The sequence below is a fragment of the Saccopteryx leptura genome, chromosome 4, assembly GCF_036850995.1.
Source record: "Saccopteryx leptura isolate mSacLep1 chromosome 4, mSacLep1_pri_phased_curated, whole genome shotgun sequence".
In the NCBI taxonomy this organism is placed as follows: Eukaryota; Metazoa; Chordata; class Mammalia; order Chiroptera; family Emballonuridae; genus Saccopteryx; species Saccopteryx leptura.
Genome location: NC_089506.1, coordinates 221886562 through 221908926, shown reverse-complemented (window position 1 = coordinate 221908926; position 22365 = coordinate 221886562). Strand labels below are relative to the sequence as shown.

Here is a 22365-nt window from a genome sequence, read left to right as displayed (position 1 = left end):
GGAGGGGCCATAGGACACCAGCGGGAAAGGACTGTTCCAATGGGCAGGACTGGCCGGAAAAGGAGCGATTGTGCCAGGACAGGACGGCTCCACCACAGAAGGGTCTGAAAAGCCGTCAGGTGGAGACCGGCTCGCAGAAGACCCACCCACCACGGGCCGCGGACGGACGATGGAGGGGAAGGAAGCTCACGCGGCTCACATTTGGCACGAACAACAACAGCAACCACAACAAGAAAGAAATGGAGTGAGCTGTCTCGGGAAGTCATTCGAGTGGCTGGAATAAGCTCTCGGCTGGTTGGGGAGGGGTGTTTTGTTGTTTTGTTTTGTTTTTTGCTTGCTGATAAAATATGAGATGATGGCTGAACTATATACTTCCTTCTGTTGCAGTTTGACATTAGCAATTAATCACACCCCTCCTCACGTCCTAGTTCCAAAAAAAATAAAAGTAAAAAGAATGGATGCAGGGAGAAATGAACATGTCACTTCTAGGCCCTGGCCAGTTGGCTCAGTGGTAGAGCGTCAGCCTGACAAATGGACATCCCGGGTTCGATTCCCGGCCAGGGCACACAGGAGAAGCGCCCATCTGCTTCTCCACCCCTCCCCCTCTCCTTCCTCTCTGTCTCTCTCTTCCCCTCCTGCAGCCGAGGCTCCATTGGAGCAAAGTTGGCCCCGGGCGCTGAGGATGGCTCCATGGCCTCTGCCTCAGGCGCTAGAATGGCTCTGGTTGCAACAGAGCAACACCCCAGATGGGCAGAGCATCGCTCCCTGGTGGGCATGCCGGGTGGATCCCAGTCAGGCGCATGCGGGAGTCTGTCTCTCTGCTTCCCTGCTTCTCACTTCAGAAAAATACAAAAAAAAAAAAAGTCTGATCCATCTTGACATCTACCTTGCTCCCCCGGACACATCGTGAGCCCTAAACCATGATGTCTTTCTCTCTTACGTGGCACACGACCACCGCCCCTGTCTCTGTCTTTTTAACGTGAGAGGCCTCCGTGAGAGGTGGCTGGGAAAGGGACAGCCTCCCCCCACCGTATGCTCCTAAGCCTCCACTTCAGAACAACGCCCGGGCGCCACCCCAGTCCAGGGATGCCCCTCGCCTGGGAACAGAGCGGGCACGCTTCCCTCAGGGGCAGCAGGCACCTCGCCCGGCGTGTCAGGAGGGGAGGTGGGCTTGGGCACACCGCCCACAGAGGGTCTGGGACATGGCGGCTGCATCCAGCCCCCCCCCCCCCCCCGGGAGTCCATGCTGGGAGTCAGAGGTTTCGATGGACCCTCTCTGGCCCAGCCCGGCTGTCTCTGAGGTCAGGTCATCAGAAATGAGCCTGCCTCTGGGGGCTCATGGGACCCAGGCTCCCTCGCACCCCCAGCCTGAGAGCTAAGTGTGTGTTGCTTACGGGGGGGGGGGGTGGAGCCGTTACACACACAGAGCATCTTCTGGACAAAGGGGCCCTACAGCAGAGGCGGATGAAGGTCGGTTGAGGCCCCCGGGTGCAGAATAAAAAATATTGGGCCCTTAAAAAAAAAGAGAGAGACAGGAGAAATAAAAATACATGTTAACCATATTTTTAAATCAATAAAAAATAGTTTGCACTATTCATGTTAAAATGATGCATAGGAAACCAAACTTGGTGTCATTAGAAAAAAGTGTCAAGTGTCAAGTTGGGGTTTTGCGGGGCCCTGCAGAAGTCAGGGCCCCGGGGGGGTGGGGGCGCGCCCGCTGTGCCCCCCCCCCCCGCGGTCAGATCCGCCTCCGCCCTGGGGGCTCATTCGCTTCTTCCCCAGAAACGGTCGGGGCCGCTGCGGACCCCACTTTATACCACGAGTTAGCTGCACAATTAAACCCAGAGCAGCCTGTTTATGAATACGAGTTGCCAGGTCTCCCGGCAAAACACAGCCAAGGAACAGATGCTTTAGAGCAATAAACAAACTGGAATGTAGCTTTTTCTTTTTTTTTTTTTTTTTTTTTTTTTTAGTGAAAGAGACAGGAAGGGAGAGAGATGAGAGGCATCAACTCATAGTTGCGTCACTTTAGTGGTTCATCGATTGCTTTCTCATATGTGCCTTGACTTGGGATGGGGGGGGGGGCTACAGCAGAGCCAGTGACCCTTTGCTTAAGCCAGCGACCTTGAGCTTCAAGCCAGCCACCTTTGGGCTGAAGCCGGTGACCGTGGAGTCGTGTCTATGACCCCACGCTCAAGCTGGTGAGCCTGCGTTCAGCCAGTGACCTCAGGGTTTCGACCCCAGAACCGCAGCGTCCCAGGTCAATGCTCCATCCGCTGTGCCACCACCGGTCAGGTGAAACACAGCTTCTCTTTTCTCTCTCTGATACCAGTCATCGGCAGGAAACCTTCCTTTGGAAGTACAATTGGTGGAAGGGGCGCTGGAAGGTAAGAATGTGCTCACGGTGCCCCACTGGACCCAGGGCCTGGATGACCCAGTGTCGGACGTCCCTATTTGGCTCAAACCCCAGTGAAGGGATCCCTCATGCAGGCCCAGGACCACCTCCAACACAAAGAGACCAAGGTGCCTCTCCCAGTCAGCCCAGCTGCTTGGGGGACGGCTTGGTAAACCCAGTGGAGACGAGACTCCACCCCATTCCTCCCTCGGCCGGCAGGGGACCCCGGGCAGGAAACGACAGACACAAACTTTCAGTAGTGGGCTGATGCCGGTAGGTCTCCACTGCCCGCCAAGGGACCTCTGTCTGACAGATTTCAGAAAACACAGAACCGTGTCGAGAACCCGAGGGGACGTTTGCTCCACTCCGCTCCGCTCCAGGTCATACACACAGACCCCCCTCTTTCAGGGGCGAACCCCCTTCTGAACTGTGAGTCACAGACACGTCATCCGAGTTCCAGCATTTCTGAGAGAGTTTCTTGTGCTTGCCTGGTGGCCTCCCATCCCAACTTTGGTCGTTATTTCCAAACTTCCATCCCACGCGTGTGAGGGGTCTCATCATTCCAAACCTCCATCCCACGCGTGTGCGGGGTCTCATCATTCCAAACTTCCACCCCACGCGTGTGCGGGGTCTCATCATTCCAAACCTCCATCCCACGTGTGTGCGGGGTCTCATCATTCCAAACCTCCATCCCACGTGTGCGGGGTCTCATCATTCCAAACCTCCATCCCACGTGTGCGGGGTCTCATCATTCCAAACTTCCACCCCACGTGTGTGCGGGGTCTCATCATTCCAAACTTCCACCCCACATGTGTGCGGGGTCTCCTCATTCCAAACTTCCACCCCACGCGTGTGCGGGGTCTCATCATTCCAAACTTCCACCCCACGCGTGTGCGGGGTCTCATCATTCCAAACTTCCACCCCACGCGTGTGCGGGGGTCTCATCATTCCAAACCTCCACCCCATGTGTGCGGGGTCTCATCATTCCAAACTTCCACCCCACGCGTGTGCGGGGTCTCATCATTCCAAACTTCCACCCCACATGTGTGCGGGGTCTCCTCATTCCAAACCTTCATCCCACACGTGTGCGGGGTCTCATCATTCCAAACTTCCACCCCACGCGTGTGCGGGGGTCTCATCATTCCAAACCTCCACCCCACGTGTGCGGGGTCTCATCATTCCAAACTTCCATCCCACGCGTGTGCGGGGTCTCATCATTCCAAACTTCCATCCCACGCGTGTGCGGGGGTCTCCTCATTCCAAACTTCCACCCCACGCGTGTGCGGGGTCTCATCATTCCAAACTTCCACCCCACATGTGTGCGGGGTCTCCTCATTCCAAACTTCCACCCCACGCGTGTGCGGGGTCTCATCATTCCAAACTTCCACCCCACGCGTGTGCGGGGTCTCATCATTCCAAACTTCCACCCCACGCGTGTGCGGGGGTCTCATCATTCCAAACCTCCACCCCACGTGTGCGGGGTCTCATCATTCCAAACTTCCACCCCACGCGTGTGCGGGGTCTCATCATTCCAAACTTCCACCCCACATGTGTGCGGGGTCTCCTCATTCCAAACCTTCATCCCACACGTGTGCGGGGTCTCATCATTCCAAACTTCCACCCCACGCGTGTGCGGGGGTCTCATCATTCCAAACCTCCACCCCACGTGTGCGGGGTCTCATCATTCCAAACTTCCATCCCACGCGTGTGCGGGGTCTCATCATTCCAAACTTCCATCCCACGCGTGTGCGGGGGTCTCCTCATTCCAAACTTCCACCCCACGCGTGTGCGGGGGTCTCATCATTCCAAACCTCCACCCCACGTGTGCGGGGTCTCATCATTCCAAACTTCCATCCCACGCGTGTGCGGGGTCTCATCATTCCAAACTTCCATCCCACGCGTGTGCGGGGTCTCATCATTCCAAACTTCCATCCCACGCGTGTGCGGGGTCTCATCATTCCAAAGTTCCATCCCACGCGTGTGCGGGGTCTCATCATTCCAAACTTCCACCCCACATGTGTGCGGGGTCTCATCATTCCAAAGTTCCATCCCACGCGTGTGCGGGGTCTCATCATTCCAAACTTCCACCCCACATGTGTGCGGGGTCTCATCATTCCAAACCTCCATCCCACGCGTGTGCGGGGTCTCATCATTCCAAACTTCCATCCCACACGTGTGTGCGGGGTCTCATCATTCCAAACTTCCATCCCACGCGTGTGCGGGGTCTCATCATTCCAAACTTCCATCCCACGCGTGTGCGGGGTCTCATCATTCCAAACCTTCATCCCACACGTGTGCGGGGTCTCATCATTCCAAACTTCCATCCCACGCGTGTGCGGGGTCTCATCATTCCAAACTTCCACCCCACGTGTGTGCGGGGTCTCATCATTCCAAACTTCCATCCCACGCGTGTGCGGGGTCTCATCATTCCAAACTTCCATCCCACACGTGTGCGGGGTCTCATCATTCCAAACTTCCATCCCACGCGTGTGCGGGGTCTCATCATTCCAAACTTCCACCCCACGTGTGTGCGGGGTCTCATCATTCCAAAGTTCCATCCCACGCGTGTGCGGGGTCTCATCGTTCCAAACTTCCATCCCACGCGTGTGCGGGGGTCTCATCATTCCAAACTTCCACCCCACGCGTGTGCGGGGTCTCATCATTCCAAACCTCCACCCCACGCCTGCGGGGTCTCATCATTCCAAACTTCCACCCCACGCGTGTGTGCGGGGGTCTCATCATTCCAAACTTCCATCCCACACGTGTGCGGGGTCTCATCATTCCAAACTTCCATCCCACGTGTGTGCGGGGTCTCATCATTCCAAACCTCCACCCCACGCCTGCGGGGTCTCTGTCCCGACACCTGCCAGCCCTCGGACGGCGACCCTCTCCCTCCGGTCCGCCCATGGCTCCCATGCAGGGCGCGGCTCACACCGACGCCCTAAGAAACCGGGCCAGGGAGGGAGCTCCAGAGAAGCCAGCCGCCGGGGTGCAGAGAGTCGCATGTAAGAGATCGACCCTAGGAGTTGGCTGTGCAGTTCTGTGGAGGCTGCGGAGTCCCATGGTCTGCTGCCCGTAACTGGAGGCCCAGGAACGCCCTGGGGGGGGGGGGGCAGGGGTGGTCAGTCCAAGTCCGAGGCCTGAGAGCCGGGGAGCTGGTGGTGTAAGTACCCGGAGCCCTGATGTCCAGAGCAGGACAAGGTGGACGCCCCAGCTCAAGAAGAGAGAGCGAGCCTGCCCTTCCCTGCCTTTTTCATCCCAGTGGGGCCTGCGGTGGATTGGACGGCCCCACCCGAGGTGTTTGAGGGTCTTCTTTACTCAGTCTACAAAATCAACCGTCACAGACACACCCCCAGAGATAACCTTTCACCAGCTACCGGGGCGTCCCTTCGTCCAGCCAGGCCGGCACGGAAGGTGACCCATTGCGGAAATATGTCCCTTTCTCCAGCGCACACGTGTGGACACACGGACTCAGAGCGCGGAAGGGCCGCTGGTCAGCCCGGCCCGAGACAGTTTCTCCGCTGGGCGTGCTTGGCCCTCGGTCACTGCGTGGTGACCACACCAGGGGGTGGGGGAAGGGCTGGGTTTCTGGGAATTCCTTTTGCATTCCTTCTTTCTGGGCAATAATGACCTTTGACAAAAATATATATATATTTAAACATTTTAATTAAACTTGGTGGGGTGACCTTGGTTCATGAGATTGTGTTGGTTTCAAGGGGACAAGTCTACGAGGCATGATCCGTGTACTGTATTGCGTGTGGACAAGTCTACGATGCGTGATCTGCGTACTGTATTGCGTGTGGACAAGTCTACGAGGCGTGATCTGCGTACTGTATTGCATGTGGACAAGTCTACAATGCGTGATCCGTGTACTGTATTGCGTGTGGACAAGTCTACGATGCGTGATCCGTGTACTGTATTGCGTGTGGACAAGTCTACGAGGCGTGATCCGTGTACTGTATTGCGTGTGGACAAGTCTACGATGCGTGATCTGTGTACTGTATTGCATGTGGACAAGTCTACAATGCGTGATCCGTGTACTGTATTGCGTGTGGACAAGTCTACGAGGCGTGATCCGTGTACTGTATTGCGTGTGGACAAGTCTACGATGCGTGATCTGTGTACTGTATTGCGTGTGGACAAGTCTACGATGCATGATCTGTGTACTGTATTGCGTGTGGACAAGTCTATGATGCGTGATCCGTGTACTGTATTGTGTGTGGACAAGTCTATGATACGTGATCCGTGTACTGTATTGCGTGTGGACAAGTCTACAAGGCGTGATCTGTGTACTGTATTGCGTGTGGACAAGTCTACGATGCGTGATCCGTGTACTGTATTGCGTGTGGACAAGTCTACGATGCGTGATCTGTGTACTGTATTGCGTGTGGACAAGTCTACGATGCGTGATCCGTGTACTGTATTGCGTGTGGACAAGTCTACGAGGCGTGATCTGTGTACTGTATTGCGTGTGGACAAGTCTACGATGCGTGATCCGTGTACTGTATTGCGTGTGGACAAGTCTACGAGGCGTGATCTGTGTACTGTATTGCGTGTGGACAAGTCTACGAGGCGTGATCTGTGTACTGTATTGCATGTTCGCCACCCAGTCGCCTCTCCTTCCGGCACCGTAGATTCGAGTCCCGGGAGCTTTCTCCACTGCCCACCGCCTCCCCCTCTGGCCACCACCGTCCTGTGGTCTGTGTCCCGGAGTTTCTGTTTCGTGTGTTTGCCTCGTTTGTTCACTTGCTGCCTGCAGGTCTCTGCCCCTCAGACGCGTGGCATCATACGGTTCTTGGTTTCTCCCATCTGACTTGTTTCACTTACCGTGATGCCCTCAAGACCCATCCATGTCATCACAGAGAGCAGTATTTCATCTCTTCTGATGGCTGAGTGGTGTTCTCATGTGTGTCCATCAGGAAAACGTGAGAACATGCATTCCTAAAAGACACAGGCACCCCCATGCTCATGTGTTCATCGCAGCATTACTCACAGCGGCCAAGACGTGGAGACAACCCAAGCGTCCTTCACTAGAGGACTGGATAAAGAAGAGGTGGTACAAGAATATTGCTTTAAAAATAAAAATGGAGCCCTGGCCAGTTGGCTCAGCGGTAGAGCCAGAGTGTGGAAGTCCCGGGTTCGATTCCCGGCCAGGGCACACAGGAGAAGCGCCCATCTGCTTCTCCACCCCTCCCCTTCTCCTTCCTCTCTGTCTCTCTCTTCCCCTCCCGCAGCCAAGGCTCCATTGGAGCAAAGTTGGCCCGGGCACTGAGGATGGCTCCATGGCCTCTGCCCCAGGCGCTAGAATGGCTCTGGTTGCAACAGAGCAACACCCCAGATGGGCAGAGCATCGCCCCCTGGTGGGCGTGCCGGGTGGATCCCAGTCGGGCGCATGTGGGAGTCTGTCTGTCTGCCTCCCCGCTTCTCACTTCAGAAAAATACAAAAAAATAAAGATAAAATAAAAATAAAACAAACCAAAGAGCTACCCTTGGAGCGATGACAGTTCTTTGGTTTGACTTCAAGATAGGCCGCCAAACAGCATCTACCTTCTTCTACGTCCCGAGTGATTCTTGGTATAATAAGGAAACGCCCACGTCTCCTCCGTTACAATCTTCTACCATCAAAACAAAACAAGAAAGCACTGACATCTCTCCTTGGACCTCCTTGACAATCAGAAGATTACTCTCCTAATACGTGCATAGAGTTAAATAATAATTACATGTATACGACAGCCCACCCCTTGAAAAAAATGTTGACACAAGCGATCTCATTGCCCGATGGCAGTCCTAACCCGACTGGGGGGTTTAAATCACTCCTTTAGAATAAAACCTCTAAAAGAATTTAATTAGAGGAGCATTGCTGTATTTTTATTTTTGAAACCGCTGAAATGTTTTTGAGCATTCATGGAATCATACTTTTAAACAGTTTTCCGCACATTTTCCTTTTGAAAGGATAGTTAATAAGCAAAGTATCAGCCTGACACAAAGGCCAGGGTGAATGCTCTTTGCAACTCTCTCTTCTGGTTTTTGCAGGGTTCAGCCACATACATTGTCCTGCTGTAAAGTGACCTCTTTGCTCCCTCTCCTTTGCTACAAAGGATATCACCCTTCCTCTGGATCTTCTGATGAAAAAGCACATATTTATATATCTTTAAGTTTTGTTAACAAATCTTTGAGGCCTTGCAGAGCACCAGATACTGTGCAAAGTACATTTCATTCTCATCCTCACCCCTAATTTTTACAATAATCCTGTAAAGTAGGCACCATAATGGGTCCCTTTTAATGCATGAGAAAACTGAGGCTTCAGGAGGTTAAATAACTTACTTGGGACTTCTCAGTGAACAGGGCATCAATTAGAATTAGAAGCCAGGCCCGGGCAAGTTGGCTCAGTGGTAGAGCATCAGCCTGGTTTGTGGAAGTCCCCGGTTTGATTCCCAGTCAGGGCACACAGGAGAAGCGCCCATCTGCTTCTCCAACCTTCCCCCCTCTCCTTCCTCTCTGTCTCTCTCTTCCCCTCCCGCAGCCAAGGCTCCATTGGAGCAAAGTTGGCCCCGGGCACTGAGGATGGCTCCATGGCCTCTGCCTCAGGCGCTAGAATGGCTCTGGTTGCAACGAAGCAACGCCCCAGATGGGCAGAGCATTGCCCCCCGGTGGGCATGCCGGGTGGATCCGGGTCGGGGTACATGCGGGAGTCTGTCTCTCTGCCTCCCTTCCTCTCATTGAATAAAAAGGAAAGGAAGGGAGGAAGAGTGGAAGGGAGGGAGGAAGGAAGCCAGGTCAGGCTCAGCCCGGAGTTTTGTGGGTTTAGTCACTAAGTCTTTGTGCCTTTCTACTTCTAAAGAGCTATCCAGCTGGCCTGGCGCTGAGGAAAGTCTCCCAGCAGGTTGAGTCAAAGTGAGGCTTTGCTTGCTCACCTCCCCAGGCACGCAGCATCTTGCCGGAGGCTCCCGTGGGCAGAAGGAAGCGCCTGTGTTGAACAGCAAAGGGCCAGGGTTTGCTGACATGCTCAGTGTGAGTCCACATGGAGACGGCTGACGAGGATTCTGGCTAATTAGCTGTGCAGTTTTGAGAAGGAGCAGCTGTGTGGTGGTAGAATGCACTTCCTCCCTGTGCCCCGCGGGGCTCTGAGCTTGGGTAGGTATCTCGATTGAACATTTAACGGCTTTGTTAGCAAGACGCGGGCACCCTGGCTTGGCTCCAGGGTGGGTCGTGGCGTTCTGCTCTGGTCCTCCCTCCAGACTCGGGCAGGTATGAGCTCAGTCCTCACCCTTACGTCTCACAAGCACCTACTCTGCGCCAGCACCTACTCTGCGCCAGCCAGCACACTCGGACAGCCGCATCTGCGCCTCCTCTCCAGCGCTCCCCACAATCCTGCGCCGTAGGCTTTATTTTTATCCCCTTGAACGCAGAAGCAGAGGCTCCGAGAGAGGTTAGTGACTTTCCGAATGCTCTGCTGAGTGACAAAAAGAAAAAAAAATTTTTCCAAAGCCTGTGTCTTTTTTTCTTCTTCCTCTTCTGCACTCATTAAAAAAAAAAAAAAATGCATTTGACAAAAGAGGTCCAAGGATACAAAAAGGCTCTGTAATAAAAATTTTTTTAAAAGTTTCCTTCCAGCTCTCCCCTCAGCCCCCCTCCCCCAGGGCCACCCGCTGTGTTCTTGGTGGGGGGGGAGGGGCAGGTTCAGGGGGGGCGAGGGTCAGCATCACACATCTCCCCTTACTCTTCCACGTTGCTCTTGCACTCTGTGCGGCTGAAATGGAGCGTGGCTCGGCACTGGAGCGTCTTATTGAGAAGTTATACGTGCTCTTGGAGCAAAGTGGGAACAGGTTTCCCAGGATTCGCTCCAGCAAAGCCCAGCCTGTTCTCTGCACCTCACAGGACAAGTCACCGCGCACAGCTGGTCGCATATTTTTATATGTAGGGTGAGCAAAAGTAGGTTTACAGTGTGTGTGTGAAACATAATACAATAATTCATAAATGATCATAGAGGAATAAACTCTGAGTTTGTTTTGTTTTGTTTGTTTTTAGCATGCTCCTGCAAACCTACTTTTGCCCGCACGATAGAGTAGGGAGAGTGAGAGGTGCTAGAGTCAATACCAGGGGGTGACTGCGTTCTTCCTTTTGATATCCAGGTTTAGACAACTTTGCACACACACACGGGAACCAGTTATCATGTATACGTAGTATTTTCTGCTGACAGCTTCATACCAGCATTTCCCCATTGCCTTAAACATTTTCTAAAAATTTTTTTTAATTATCACAGCATCAGCATTTCACAAAATGCATCAACCATCATGTAACCAATATAGCGTTAGGTACATTTGTTTCTGTTCTCTCATGGCTCTAAAGAAATGACACTGTGTTGCTCGTCCTTCTGTCCTATACATCTTTCTGCAACTATCTGAACTTCCTGGTTGTTCAAAAATGCTGTCGTATTTGGATTTGTGTTTCTTTGAAACCTAGTGAATGTGGCTATGTTGCCAATTTTGTACCTTCTTTCAGGAATGTTGTCCTTTCCTTGGTTTTCCCTTGGGGTGTTTTTCTTATTGATTTATAAGGATTCCACTTATGAAAGATAGTAACTAGTTGTTTATTCTATATGAGACAGAGTTGTGTGTGTGGGGGGGGTTGTTTTACATATTATTTACCCTTGTGGTGATTTTTCTGTGTGTGTGACAGAGACAGAGAGAAGGACAGATAGGGACAGACAGACAGGAAGGGAGAGAGATGAGAAGCATCATTTCTTCATTGCGGTACCTTAGTTGTTCATTGATTGCTTTCTCATATGTGCCTTGACCAGGGGACTACAGCAGACCGAGTGACCCCTTGCTCAAGCCAGCAACCTAGGGCTCAAGCTGGTGAGCCTTGCTCAAACCAGATGAGCCTGCGCTCAAGCTGGCGACCTCGGGGTCTCGAACCTGGGTCCTCCATGTTCGCGTCCGATGCTCTATCCCCTGCGCCACCGCCTGGTCAGGCTTGTGGTGATTTTTTTAACTTCCAAACTTTCAACCGTGTCTGTGGTCACATGTCAAGTCTGTGTTTTCTTCCTTTGGCGTCACAGATGTAAACACTTCCCAGTTCTCCAGAGGGTGCACATGTTAGCCCACACATCCATCTTTTACTCCGTTGCCTTCCTGACCTCGAAAGAAAGTTTTCATCTGGAATTAATCCTGATGTAGGTGTGAATCAGAAAACCTGACTTTAAAATTTTTTTCCCAGCTGATTTGCTGACTGTCCCAGTAAAGTTCCAGTAATCCATAATTTCCCAGCAGATTGAAATGCCAACGGTAGCCTGACCAGGCAGTGGCGCAGTGGATAGTGCATCAGACTGGGGTGCAGAGGACCCAGGTTCGAGACCCCGAGGTCGCTGGTTTGAGCATGGGATCAGTAACATGACCCCATGGTCGCTGGCATGAGCCCAAGGGTTGCTGGCTTGAAGTCCAAGGTTGCTGGCTTGAAGTCCAAGGTCGCTGGCTTGAGCCCAAGGTCGCTGGCTTGAGCGAGGGGTCACTCGCTCTGCTGTAGCCCCCTGATCAAGGCACATATGAGAAAGCAATCAATGAACAGCTAAGGTGCCACAACAGAAAATTGATGCTTCTCATCTCTCTCCTTCCTGTCTCTCTCTATCTGTCCCTCTCTCTATCTCTCTGTCTCTGTCACACGCAAAAAAGAAAAAAGAAAAGGAAAGAAAAGAAAAAAAAATGTCAACTTTATCATGTGTTTTGCTGACAGTTGTGCTTGGTTACGGATTTGAGTTCTGTTTTAATAATCCATTCACCTGTTCCTGAGCCACAGGGTTTAAATGACGGTTTTATCCTAGGTATTGTAACAATCTCAGATTCCTGCCTGTGAGTCTTCCTTCTAACACAATCTTATCTGCAATTGATTCGTCTGAAAGGAACTTCATCGTTGCAATGTCAAATTCAATTATTTAAATCCTCTTGGTATTGGATGAGAATTGCATTTGACTGATAAATTAATTTGAGAAGAATAGCTGTCTTTCTGATATGGTGACACTTTCCATTTCCCACCCCCTCACCCCCGTTTATGAAAGTTTTAATTGAACTGTCTATAAATTATAAAACAGTATGAAGTATTCATCGTGTTGGCAGGCATCTTTGTGTTGCTGTACATGAATGAGACTCACAGCCTGGAGGTGACCTGCCCAGTTGTTGAAGTCAAAACCACCGGGCTTCGAGCCTGGGTTCCCAATCAGTTCCTTGGGCGTTTGGGCAGGTTACTTCCCTGCGCCACAATTTCTTACCTGAATAATAAGATTGATAATACCAATACCTGCCAGGTGCTTTTGACTGTCATGAGGTTTAAATGAGCTAAGCTCCTAAGGTTATTATTATTATTTTTTAATCAGCAATGAATGTGGAATTTACGGAGTGACTTTTTAGAATCCGTGGAGAATAATCTTTTCTTTTTTTTTTTTCTTTGACCCACTTCTGTGCTGAATTATGTATGATTCTGTATTAGATGTAATGATATGGATTTCCATGGGACAGGGCGGCTTCTCTTTTAATAAATTGTGCTCTGGTAGCGATCACTCGCAATCTTGACTGGTCAGTCTCCCCTGAGAGGCTTCCTACGGGCCAGCTCGCAGTAGCCAAGCCTGCCTGCCGGCGTCTGGCCAGGGTCTCACCCTGGGCTCAGTGGCTCCAAAGTGTCGTCGTCTCCTCCTCCTCCTCCTCCTCCTCCTCCTCTTCCTCTCCCTCCTCCTCCTCCTCCTCCTCTTCCTCTTCCTCCTCCTCCTCCTCCTCCTCTTCCTCCTTCTCCCTCTCCTCCTCCTCCTCTCCCTCCTCCTCTCCCTCCTCTTCCTCTCCCTCCTCCTCCTCCTCCTCCTCTTCTTCTCCCTCCTCCTCCTCCTCTTCCTCTCCCTCCTCCTCTTCCTCCTCCTCTTCCTCCTCTTCCTCCTCCTTCTCCTCCTCCTCCTCTTCCTCCTTCTCCTTCTCCTCTTCCTCTCCCTCCTCCTCCTCCTCTTCCTCCTCCTCCTCCTCCTTCTCCTCCTCCTCCTCTTCCTCTTCCTCCTCCTCCTCTTCTTCTTCCTCCTCCTCCTCTTCTTCTTCCTCCTCCTCCTCTTCATCCTTCTCCTCCTTCTCTTCTTCCTCCTCCTCCTCTTCATCCTTCTCCTCCTTCTCTTCTTCCTCCTCCTCCTTCTCCTCCTTCTTCTCCTCCTCCTCCTCCTCCTCCTTCTCCTCTTCCTCCTCCTCCTCCTCTTCTTCTTCCTCCTCCTCCTCTTCTTCTTCCTCCTCCTCCTCCTCTTCTTCTTCCTCCTCCTCCTCCTCCTCTCCCTCCTCCTCTCCCTCCTCCTCCTCCCCTTTCTCCTCCCCTTCCTCCTCCTCCTCTTCTTCCTCCTCCTCCTCTTCCTCTGCCCAGATAGGAGGGAGCAGGGTGGTGACCCAGCTGTCCGGCGGGGCAGCTCCACAATCTCAGCGCTCTTTCTACCGACCTCTGACACGGACTGGACTTCTGCCTGCACCTCTCACCCCTCCCGGGGTTCTGCTGCCTCCAGGTCCAGGGTGACCGGAAGATTCTGTGGCAAGAATCCACTTTCTTCTCCTTAGTGACACACCCTCCCTTCTCCCCAAAATACGTCTTCCTTTGTCGCTGGCCACCTGCTCTTCACGCTCTTCGCTGGACACTTTGACTCTCTACCGTTTATCCGTCAACTGGGACCCCAGCGGGAGCCGAGATACACTGTTACTCACAAGCACTGCCGTGCATTGGGCCCTCGATCAATATCAAACGGCGCACTTTGTCCCACGGAATGTCTTTTCTCCTGAATTCTCTCTGTGTCTTCTGGTGTTAAGTGTCATGGCTCAGGTTCTCTTTAGACCGGCATCTTCCTGATGTCGCCGAACCGCTCCGTTTTCCTAGGACACGTTTCCGTCCCCAGGTGCTGGGTGGTCTTGCAAACACAGATATGAGAAATCTTTCTTGGGGTCCTTCTAAAATGTGGCATTGGGCCCGTCTCCAATGGTTTTTAATATTCACATTTCCACACTTGAACTGTGGTTTTTGCCTTTTTTTTTTTTTTTCATGCCCTTCTTTTCCAAGATCAAAACTCTGGCCGGTGTGGTTCCTGGTGAGACCTCTCTCCCTGGTTTGCCGACAGCTGCTTTCTCGCCGGGCCCTCGCACGGCAGAGGGGAGAGGCCACTTCTCTCGTGTCTCTCCTTCCCAGGGCACCAAGCCCCATTCTGGAGGGCTGCACCCCCAGGACCCCTCCTAATACCGCCACTCCGGGGGTTGGGGCGTCGCCCTGCGGGCCTGCGGAGGAAGGCAAGCCTTCAGTCCCCAGCAGACCGTGTGGGCGACTGCTCCACACTGAGGGTCATGTTTTTAAAGTCACACACACCCTGATGTGACACTATCCTGCCCCTCACGACCCGATCACCACGATCCAGCCAGTTAATGCATTCATCACCTCACCTTGCATCAGACCGCGTCTCTTAGCAACTCCCAAGGATCCAATCCAGCATGCTTAACGACAGCCACTCATTCTGGACAGGAGACCCCGGGCGTAAGATGATTCATTGTGTAACTGAAAAGCCGTGCCCTTGGGCCAGCACCTCCCTGTCCCCCCCCCCACACACACACACACCTCGGCCCTGGGAGCCGCCATTCTGATCCCTGGCTCCGAGCTCGACACAGAGTGTCCCCACGTCACTGAGATCCTATAGCGTGTCTTTCTGCGCCTGGCTTATTTCACTCAGCTGAAGAAAAAGAGGGACTGTGGCCGTTTGTGACAGCGTGGAGGAACCGGAGGCCGTTGAGCTCAGGCCAGCAGGCCGCGCGCCCGTTTCTAACGGTCAGCGGGCAGCAGCACGCCACGCCAGCCTGGGGCTCTTGGCTTCCAAGTCCCCTGCTCACCGCCGGCCACTGAAGCAGCCCACGTGCCCCCAGCGGTCTCTGTGTGGCTCTGTCACGCGAGGAGAACCCCTTTCTAGTGTCCACCTGTCACGAGACAGGACCCGGGACGAATCCCATCATAGACGAGGTGCGGGAGAAAGAAACAGGTGTTTCCGGAGGGAACTGGCAAGCCAGGGGTCTCCGCAGAGAGCCGGGCACAGGCTTACGCCGCCTCCCACCATCTCCCCGAGGGACGGGGGACGGGCCAGGGCCTGGACAGACGGCGCTGACACTCCAGCCAAGGGACTCGGCCCTCACACCTCCCTCAACTCCCTTCTGACGTAACAGGGCCGACAGCAGCCCTGCCAGGCGGGGGGGGGGGGGGACCCAATGACGGGGACACCAGGTGTGTGTGGGGGGCTTAGGTGCCGCTTTCTCCGGGAGTTCTCTGGAAAAGCCAGCTTCCTTCCCGGCGCCCGGGACCTTGGGGACCTCCCAGAAACTGGGTTTCGACAGAGCTCTGACGGCCGGAAGAGGGAAGCCACCAGCCCTCATGGGAAGCAGGGCTCAGGTGCAGCTCCTCACACAGGAAAAGGGGACCCACTCACGCTTGTGGTTTATAGGCTGTCAGCGCCTTGCCGACCATTCTGTCCCTGGCATGCCGTAGGTCAGGGGTCCCCAAACTACGGCCCGCGGGCTGCATGTGGCCCCCTGAGGCTATTTATCCGGCCCCCGCCGCACTTCCGGAAGGGGCACCTCTTTTTTTTTTTTTTTTCCTTTTCTGCATTTTTCTGAAGCTGGAAACGGGGAGGCAGTCAGACAGACTCCCGCATGCGCCCGACCAGGATCCACCTGGCACGCCCACCAGGGGGCGATGCTCTGCCCCTCTGGGGCGTCGCTCTGTCGTGACCAGAGCCATTCTTGCGCCTGAGGCAGAGGCCACGGAGCCATCCCCAGCGCCCGGGCCATCTTTGCTCCAATGGAGCCTCGGCTGCAGGAGGGGAAGAGAGAGACAGAGAGGAAGGAGAGGGGGAGGGGGTGGAGAAGCAGATGGGCGCTTCTCCTGTGTGCCCTGGCCGGGAATCGAACCTGGGACTTCCACAAACCAGGCCGATGCTCTACCACTGAGCCAACCGGCCAGGGCCAAGGGGCACCTCTTTCATTGGTGGTCAGTGAGAGGAGCATAGTTCCCATTGAAATACTGGTCAGTTTGTTGATTTAAATTTACTTGTTCTTTATTTTAAATATTGTATTTGTTTCCGTTTCGTTTTTTTACTTTAAAATAAGATATGTACAGTGTGCATAGGGATTTGTTCATAGTTTTTTTTTTATAGTCCGGCCCTCCAATGGTCTGAGAGACAGTGAACTGGCCCCTGTGTAAAAAGTTTGGGGACCCCTGCCGTAGGTGCTCGATAAGTGCTTGTTCGGGATAAATACATACCAGGCACAAGACAAGCATTGTCAGGGAGAGGGGTGAGAGTCGTGACCCCTGCCTTCCGTGACCTTACACACTCTAGGGTGACGATCAATGCAGCGAATGTGTGGAAAACGGTCGATGTCTGCAGTGGGTACCACAGCTTCAGGGGGGCGGGGGGGGGGTGGCAAAGGCCTTGCTCTTCCGGGGAGGGGGTAATAACTAGTGCCGAGACCAGCTCTGCCGTGGGCATGCCCGAGAGGATGGCGCCGCAGGACGTCAGAAACAACACACACAAGACACAACAGAGAGAAAAGTGGGTCCAGGGGACTCCCGGCCTCAAGGACCGAGAGCCCAGATCTCTGCAGCCTCATCGTGTTTATTGGTCTCTTGGCTCATCAAGCAGATTAGCAGAGCCCGGGTCACATTAGTCCACAGTGGATTCAGGTGCAGAGAAAGCTGACCCTCCCCTCCCCCATGCCCCCCAGGCACGTGGGAAAATGGCTACCGGGATCAGCTGCTTCCTATAAACAATCCTCGTAGCGCTGGTGGGGGCAGCGTTCCGCCCCCGCAGGACTTGGCGTTCAGAAGTCCGCGCCCAAGACTCCTCTCGAGGCTGCAGTTGAATCTCTCGGCCATTTTCCTACAAACTGGGACAACCAGGAAAGGCTCCCTGGAGGAGGTGGTAATAAGCTAAGAGCTGGGGAGGAACTTCCCCTGACCGGCTGCAGAGGGCTTCACCCAAAACACACAACATACATGCAAACCGGGGGGGGGGGACTCTGAACAGCCCAGTGCGGCCGGCCAGGTTAAGGAGAGGCGCAGACAGAGGCGGGTTTGACGCAGGCGCCCCGGGTGAGGCCAGGGGACCTGAGAGGCATGATGGCAGGATCCGAGATGAGGAAGACTGGGAACCAGGGGTCCGGGCTCCCCAGGAACGTGAGGGCGAATGCTTTGGGGGTTTGCTCTGTCGTAGGGTTAGGAGGCACAACCTTCTATCGGTGGTTCTCAGCTCTGCCTTCAATTGGAATCACATGAGGAGATTTAAAAAAAAGTACCCAACCCCAAATAGTTTCAATCAGTTGGTCCAGGATGGGGCCCAGATATCTGTATGTTTTAAAATTCCTTGGGTGGTCTAATGGGTGGCCAGCATTAAAAAAAATAATTAATAATAATAATAAACTACTTTAAAGTAAAACATGACCTTCAGAAAGAAGTCATGACCCGGAGCCAGGGGTGTTCCCCTCCATCAAGGTCTGAAAGAGACACCGCTGGGAAGGGGCTTCCACGTCACCCCTGAGAATCTCCTGCAGAGCCAGGGAATTAAGGAGGAAGGGAACGCCTGACCAGGCGGTGGCGCCATGGATAGAGCGTCGGACTGGGATGCGGAGGACCCCGGTTCGAATCCCCGAGTTCCCCGGCCTGCAACGAACAACGAAGGAGACTGAGGAGCCGCAGAGAAGAGTTGATGCTTCTCATCTCTCTCCCTTCCTGTCTGTCTGTCCCTATCTGTCCCTCCCTCTGTCTCTGTCACAAGAAATAAACAAAAACTAAAACATAAGGCCCTGGCCGGTTGGCTCAGCGGTAGAGCGTCGGCCTGGCGTACGGGGGACCCGGGTTCGATTCCCAGCCAGGGCACATAGGAGAAGCGCCCATTTGCTTCTCCACCCCCCCCTCCTTCCTCTCTGTCTCTCTCTTCCCCTCCCACAGCCAAGGCTCCATTGGAGCAAAGATGGCCTGGGCACTGGGGATGGCTCCTTGGCCTCTGCCCCAGGTGCTAGAGTGGCTCTGGTCGCAACAGAGCGACGCTCCGGAGGGGCAGAGCATTGCCTCCTGGTGGGCAGAGCGTTGCCCCTGGTGGGCGTGCCGGGTGGATCCCGGTCGGGCGCATGCGGGAGTCTGTCTGACTGTCTCTCCCCGTTTCTAGCTTCAGAAAAATACAAAACAAAAAACAAAAAAAAAAAACAAAAAAACCCTAAAACATAAGGGAGTGAGAGGTTGCGAGGCCTGGCTTCTGCTCAGGGGCGCACTGGCTTGACCCTGGGCTCCGAGTCTGTATCAGCAGGAAGAGACATTGTGTGTGTGTGTGGGGGGGGAGGGGGAGGGATAGAGCTGAGCTGAGATTTCCTGCCGTGTGACCGGTTAATTCCATGATGAGAGGATACCGATACCTTCGCTTTGTTCACTTTCCCCCTTGCCCCCTACATTCCATGTGATTTTACACGAGTTTCAGGTGCGCAGCACAGGGGGTTGGAACTCAGTTCTGCAACACTGGATATTCCTATAAAATGAGCCTTCCCCCCCACCCCCCACCCCCCCAAAAAACCAAACAGATTTTCTCATGTACAGTATTTGGAGAAAACTCTTTGGCCAGAACGCTATTCAGCGCCTTCCTTGGTATCTCTTCACCGCGTCCTAACCGCGTTAACAGTTTCAGGCGGCGTAAGAAAAATGATGTCACGGAAGTCATGGTCATTCACCCCTGACCTCCTACCACTGCCCCTGCTCTGACCCCTCCCAGAAGCCACGGTGTTCGTTGTTTAGGCGTTTCTCAGTGCCCTCCGAGAGGGGGTTTGTTTCTGCCTTGCTCGGTGCCTCCGGGAGATCCGGCGAAGGTGCTGTGTCTTGCCTTCTGTCACGTCAACGCGTGGTCTTAGAATGACCTTGGGAGTCCCTCTGAGCGCACGCAGGTCTGCCTGAGTGTCTTCACGGGCTGTTCTCTCCTGCTTTCACCCATCCTGATAGGCATGTCCTGTCTTAGAGAAAGCTGTTAAAGACTAAACACCACCAGCAGCAGCAAGAGACATAGTGGGTCCCTCGCCAGGGGAGAGGAGGGGAGCCCCCAGAGGTCACAGGGGAGAGCAGGGGAGCCCCAGAGGTCACAGGGGAGAGCAGGGGAGCCCCAGAGGTCACAGAGGAGAGCAGGGGAGCCCCCAGAGGTCACAGAGGAGAGCAGGGGAACCCCAGAGGTCACAGGGGAGAGGAGGGGAGCCCCAGAGGTCACAGGGGAGAGCAGGGGAGCCCCAGAGGTCACAGGGGAGAGCAGGGGATCCCCAGAGGTCACAGGGGAGAGCAGGGGAGCCCCCAGAGGTCACAGAGGAGAGCAGGGGAGCCCCCAGAGGTCACAGGGGAGAGGAGGGGAACCCCAGAGGTCACAGGGGAGAGGAGGGGAGCCCCCAGAGGTCACAGGGGAGAGCAGGGGAGCCCCCAGAGGTCACAGGGGAGAGGAGGGGAGCCCCAGAGGTCACAGGGGAGAGGAGGGGAGCCCCAGAGGTCACAGAGGAGAGCAGGGGGGCCCCAGAGGTCACAGGGGAGAGGAGGGGAGCCCCAGAGGTCACAGGGGAGAGCAGGGGAACCCCAGAGGTCACAGGGGAGAGCAGGGGAGCCCCAGAGGTCACAGGGGAGAGCAGGGGAGCCCCCAGAGGTCACAGAGGAGAGCAGGGGAGCCCCAGAGGTCACAGGGGAGAGCAGGGGAACCCCAGAGGTCACAGAGGAGAGCAGGGGAGCCCCAGAGGTCACAGAGGAGAGCAGGGGAGCCCCAGAGGTCACAGAGGAGAGGAGGGGAGCCCCAGAGGTCACAGGGGAGAGCCGGGGAACCCCAGAGGTCACAGGGGAGAGCAGGGGAGCCCCCAGAGGTCACAGAGGAGAGCAGGGGAGCCCCCAGAGGTCACAGAGGAGAGCAGGGGAGCCCCCAGAGGTCACAGGGGAGAGCAGGGGAGCCCCCAGAGGTCACAGAGGAGAGCAGGGGAGCCCCAGAGGTCACAGGGGAGAGCAGGGGAGCCCCCAGAGGTCACAGAGGAGAGCAGGGGAGCCCCCAGAGGTCACAGGGGAGAGCAGGGGAGCCCCCAGAGGTCACAGAGGAGAGGAGGGGAGCCCCAGAGGTCACAGAGGAGAGCAGGGGAGCCCCAGAGGTCACAGAGGAGAGGAGGGGAGCCCCAGAGGTCACAGGGGAGAGCAGGGGAACCCCAGAGGTCACAGGGGAGAGCAGGGGAGCCCCAGAGGTCACAGGGGAGAGCAGGGGAGCCCCAGAGGTCACAGGGGAGAGCAGGGGAGCCCCCAGAGGTCACAGGGGAGAGCAGGGGAGCCCCCAGAGGTCACAGAGGAGAGGAGGGGAGCCCCAGAGGTCACAGGGGAGAGCAGGGGAACCCCAGAGGTCACAGAGGAGAGGAGGGGAGCCCCAGAGGTCACAGGGGAGAGCAGGGGAACCCCAGAGGTCACAGAGGAGAGGAGGGGAGCCCCAGAGGTCACAGGGGAGAGGAGGGGAGCCCCAGAGGTCACAGGGGAGAGGAGGGGACCCCACTAGGAGGCGGGGTGGAGGAGAGGACCCCCAGCCGCCCCCTCCCGGGGGAGGGGAGCCCCGTCTCATGGCATCTGCTTCCCCCGGCAGGAGCCTGATGCCCCGGACCCGGGACAGCCAGATCACGCTGGAGAAGACCCCCAGCTACTTCGTCACGCAGGAGGCGCCGCGGCGGATCTTCAACATGTCCCGGCACACCAAGCTGATCGTGGTGGTGCGGAACCCCGTGACCCGCGCCATCTCCGACTACACGCAGACCCTGTCCAAGAAGCCGGACATCCCCACCTTCGAGGGCCTGTCCTTCCGCAACCGCACGCTGGGCCTGGTGGACGCGTCCTGGAGCGCCATCCGCATCGGGCTGTACGCGCTGCACCTGGAGCGCTGGCTGCGTTACTTCCCGCTGACCCAGATCCTCTTCGTCAGCGGCGAGCGGCTCATCACCGACCCGGCCGGCGAGCTGGGCCGCGTGCAGGACTTCCTGGGCGTCAGGCGGTTCATCACCGACAAGCACTTCTACTTCAACAAGACCAAGGGCTTCCCTTGCTTGAGAAGGACGGCCTCCAACCTCCTGCCCCGCTGTCTGGGCAAGTCCAAGGGCCGGGCGCACGTCCAGATCGACCCCGAGGTCATCGACCAGCTCCGGGACTTCTACAGGCCTCACAACATCAAGTTCTACGAGACGGTCGGGCAGGACTTCAGGTGGGAATGAGCCCCGCCCGCCGGGCCCCCTGTGGGTCTCCCTCCCGCCCGGGAGGTTTGTTCCGGGAGCCCGTCACCCCCTCACCCCCGCCCGGGGGGCTCCAGCCCCCTGTCCCCCCTTGGGTCCCACCACCCTGGAACCCAGAAGCCCAGCCAAAGGCCAGGAGACCACGGCGTCCCCGCCTCCAGCTCTCTTCCCGGTCGGTCTGTCCGGGCAAAGTGCACCTGCTTCGGGCCTGTCTGGTCGATTCCAGACCGTTCCCCTGCGGCCGGTAAGCTGCCCGGGGACACTGCTTTAGGAAGAATGGCCTCCCGGTTATGACAGCTGTTCTGAGTGGGGACGGTGCCGCTGTCCCTGTCACTGTCCACCCCAGTGTGAGCGTGGTCATGCCCGCGTGTCCGGGACTGCTCCTCCAAGCTGACCTCTGCCGAGCCGCCCTGGGTGGTGGCATGGGAGACCAGCCTCGTCCTCCTGACCTCACCACGAGAGGCAGAGTGGCACCCCCTCCCACCCCACCCCCGCCACCCCCGGGGCCACTCCTCAGAGACAAGTCCTTTGGTGATGGAATCGCCCAGAGCTTTCTAAGCCTGTGGTCTCAGCTCTGCTTGAAGGGTGACTGTCTCCCGGCTCCCTGTGGACAAAAAAAAAAGAAGAAAAAGCACATAATTCTGCTGTTACGGGTAACGTGCCTCACACGAGCTT

The 22365-nt window shown here is 55.5% G+C and overlaps 1 protein-coding gene across 1 annotated transcript in view; it reads left to right on the top strand.

Moving 5' to 3' along the window:
* HS3ST2 (heparan sulfate-glucosamine 3-sulfotransferase 2) overlaps window positions 1–22155 on the top strand; it is a 74430-nt gene extending 52275 nt beyond the window's left edge. The window contains exon 2 of the mRNA XM_066383425.1: window positions 21054–22155. Coding sequence (XP_066239522.1) covers window positions 21054–21672 — 619 coding nt within the window. The 3' untranslated portion in view covers window positions 21673–22155. The remainder of the gene's footprint in view (window positions 1–21053) is intronic.
* The last annotated feature ends 210 nt before the right edge of the window (window positions 22156–22365 follow it).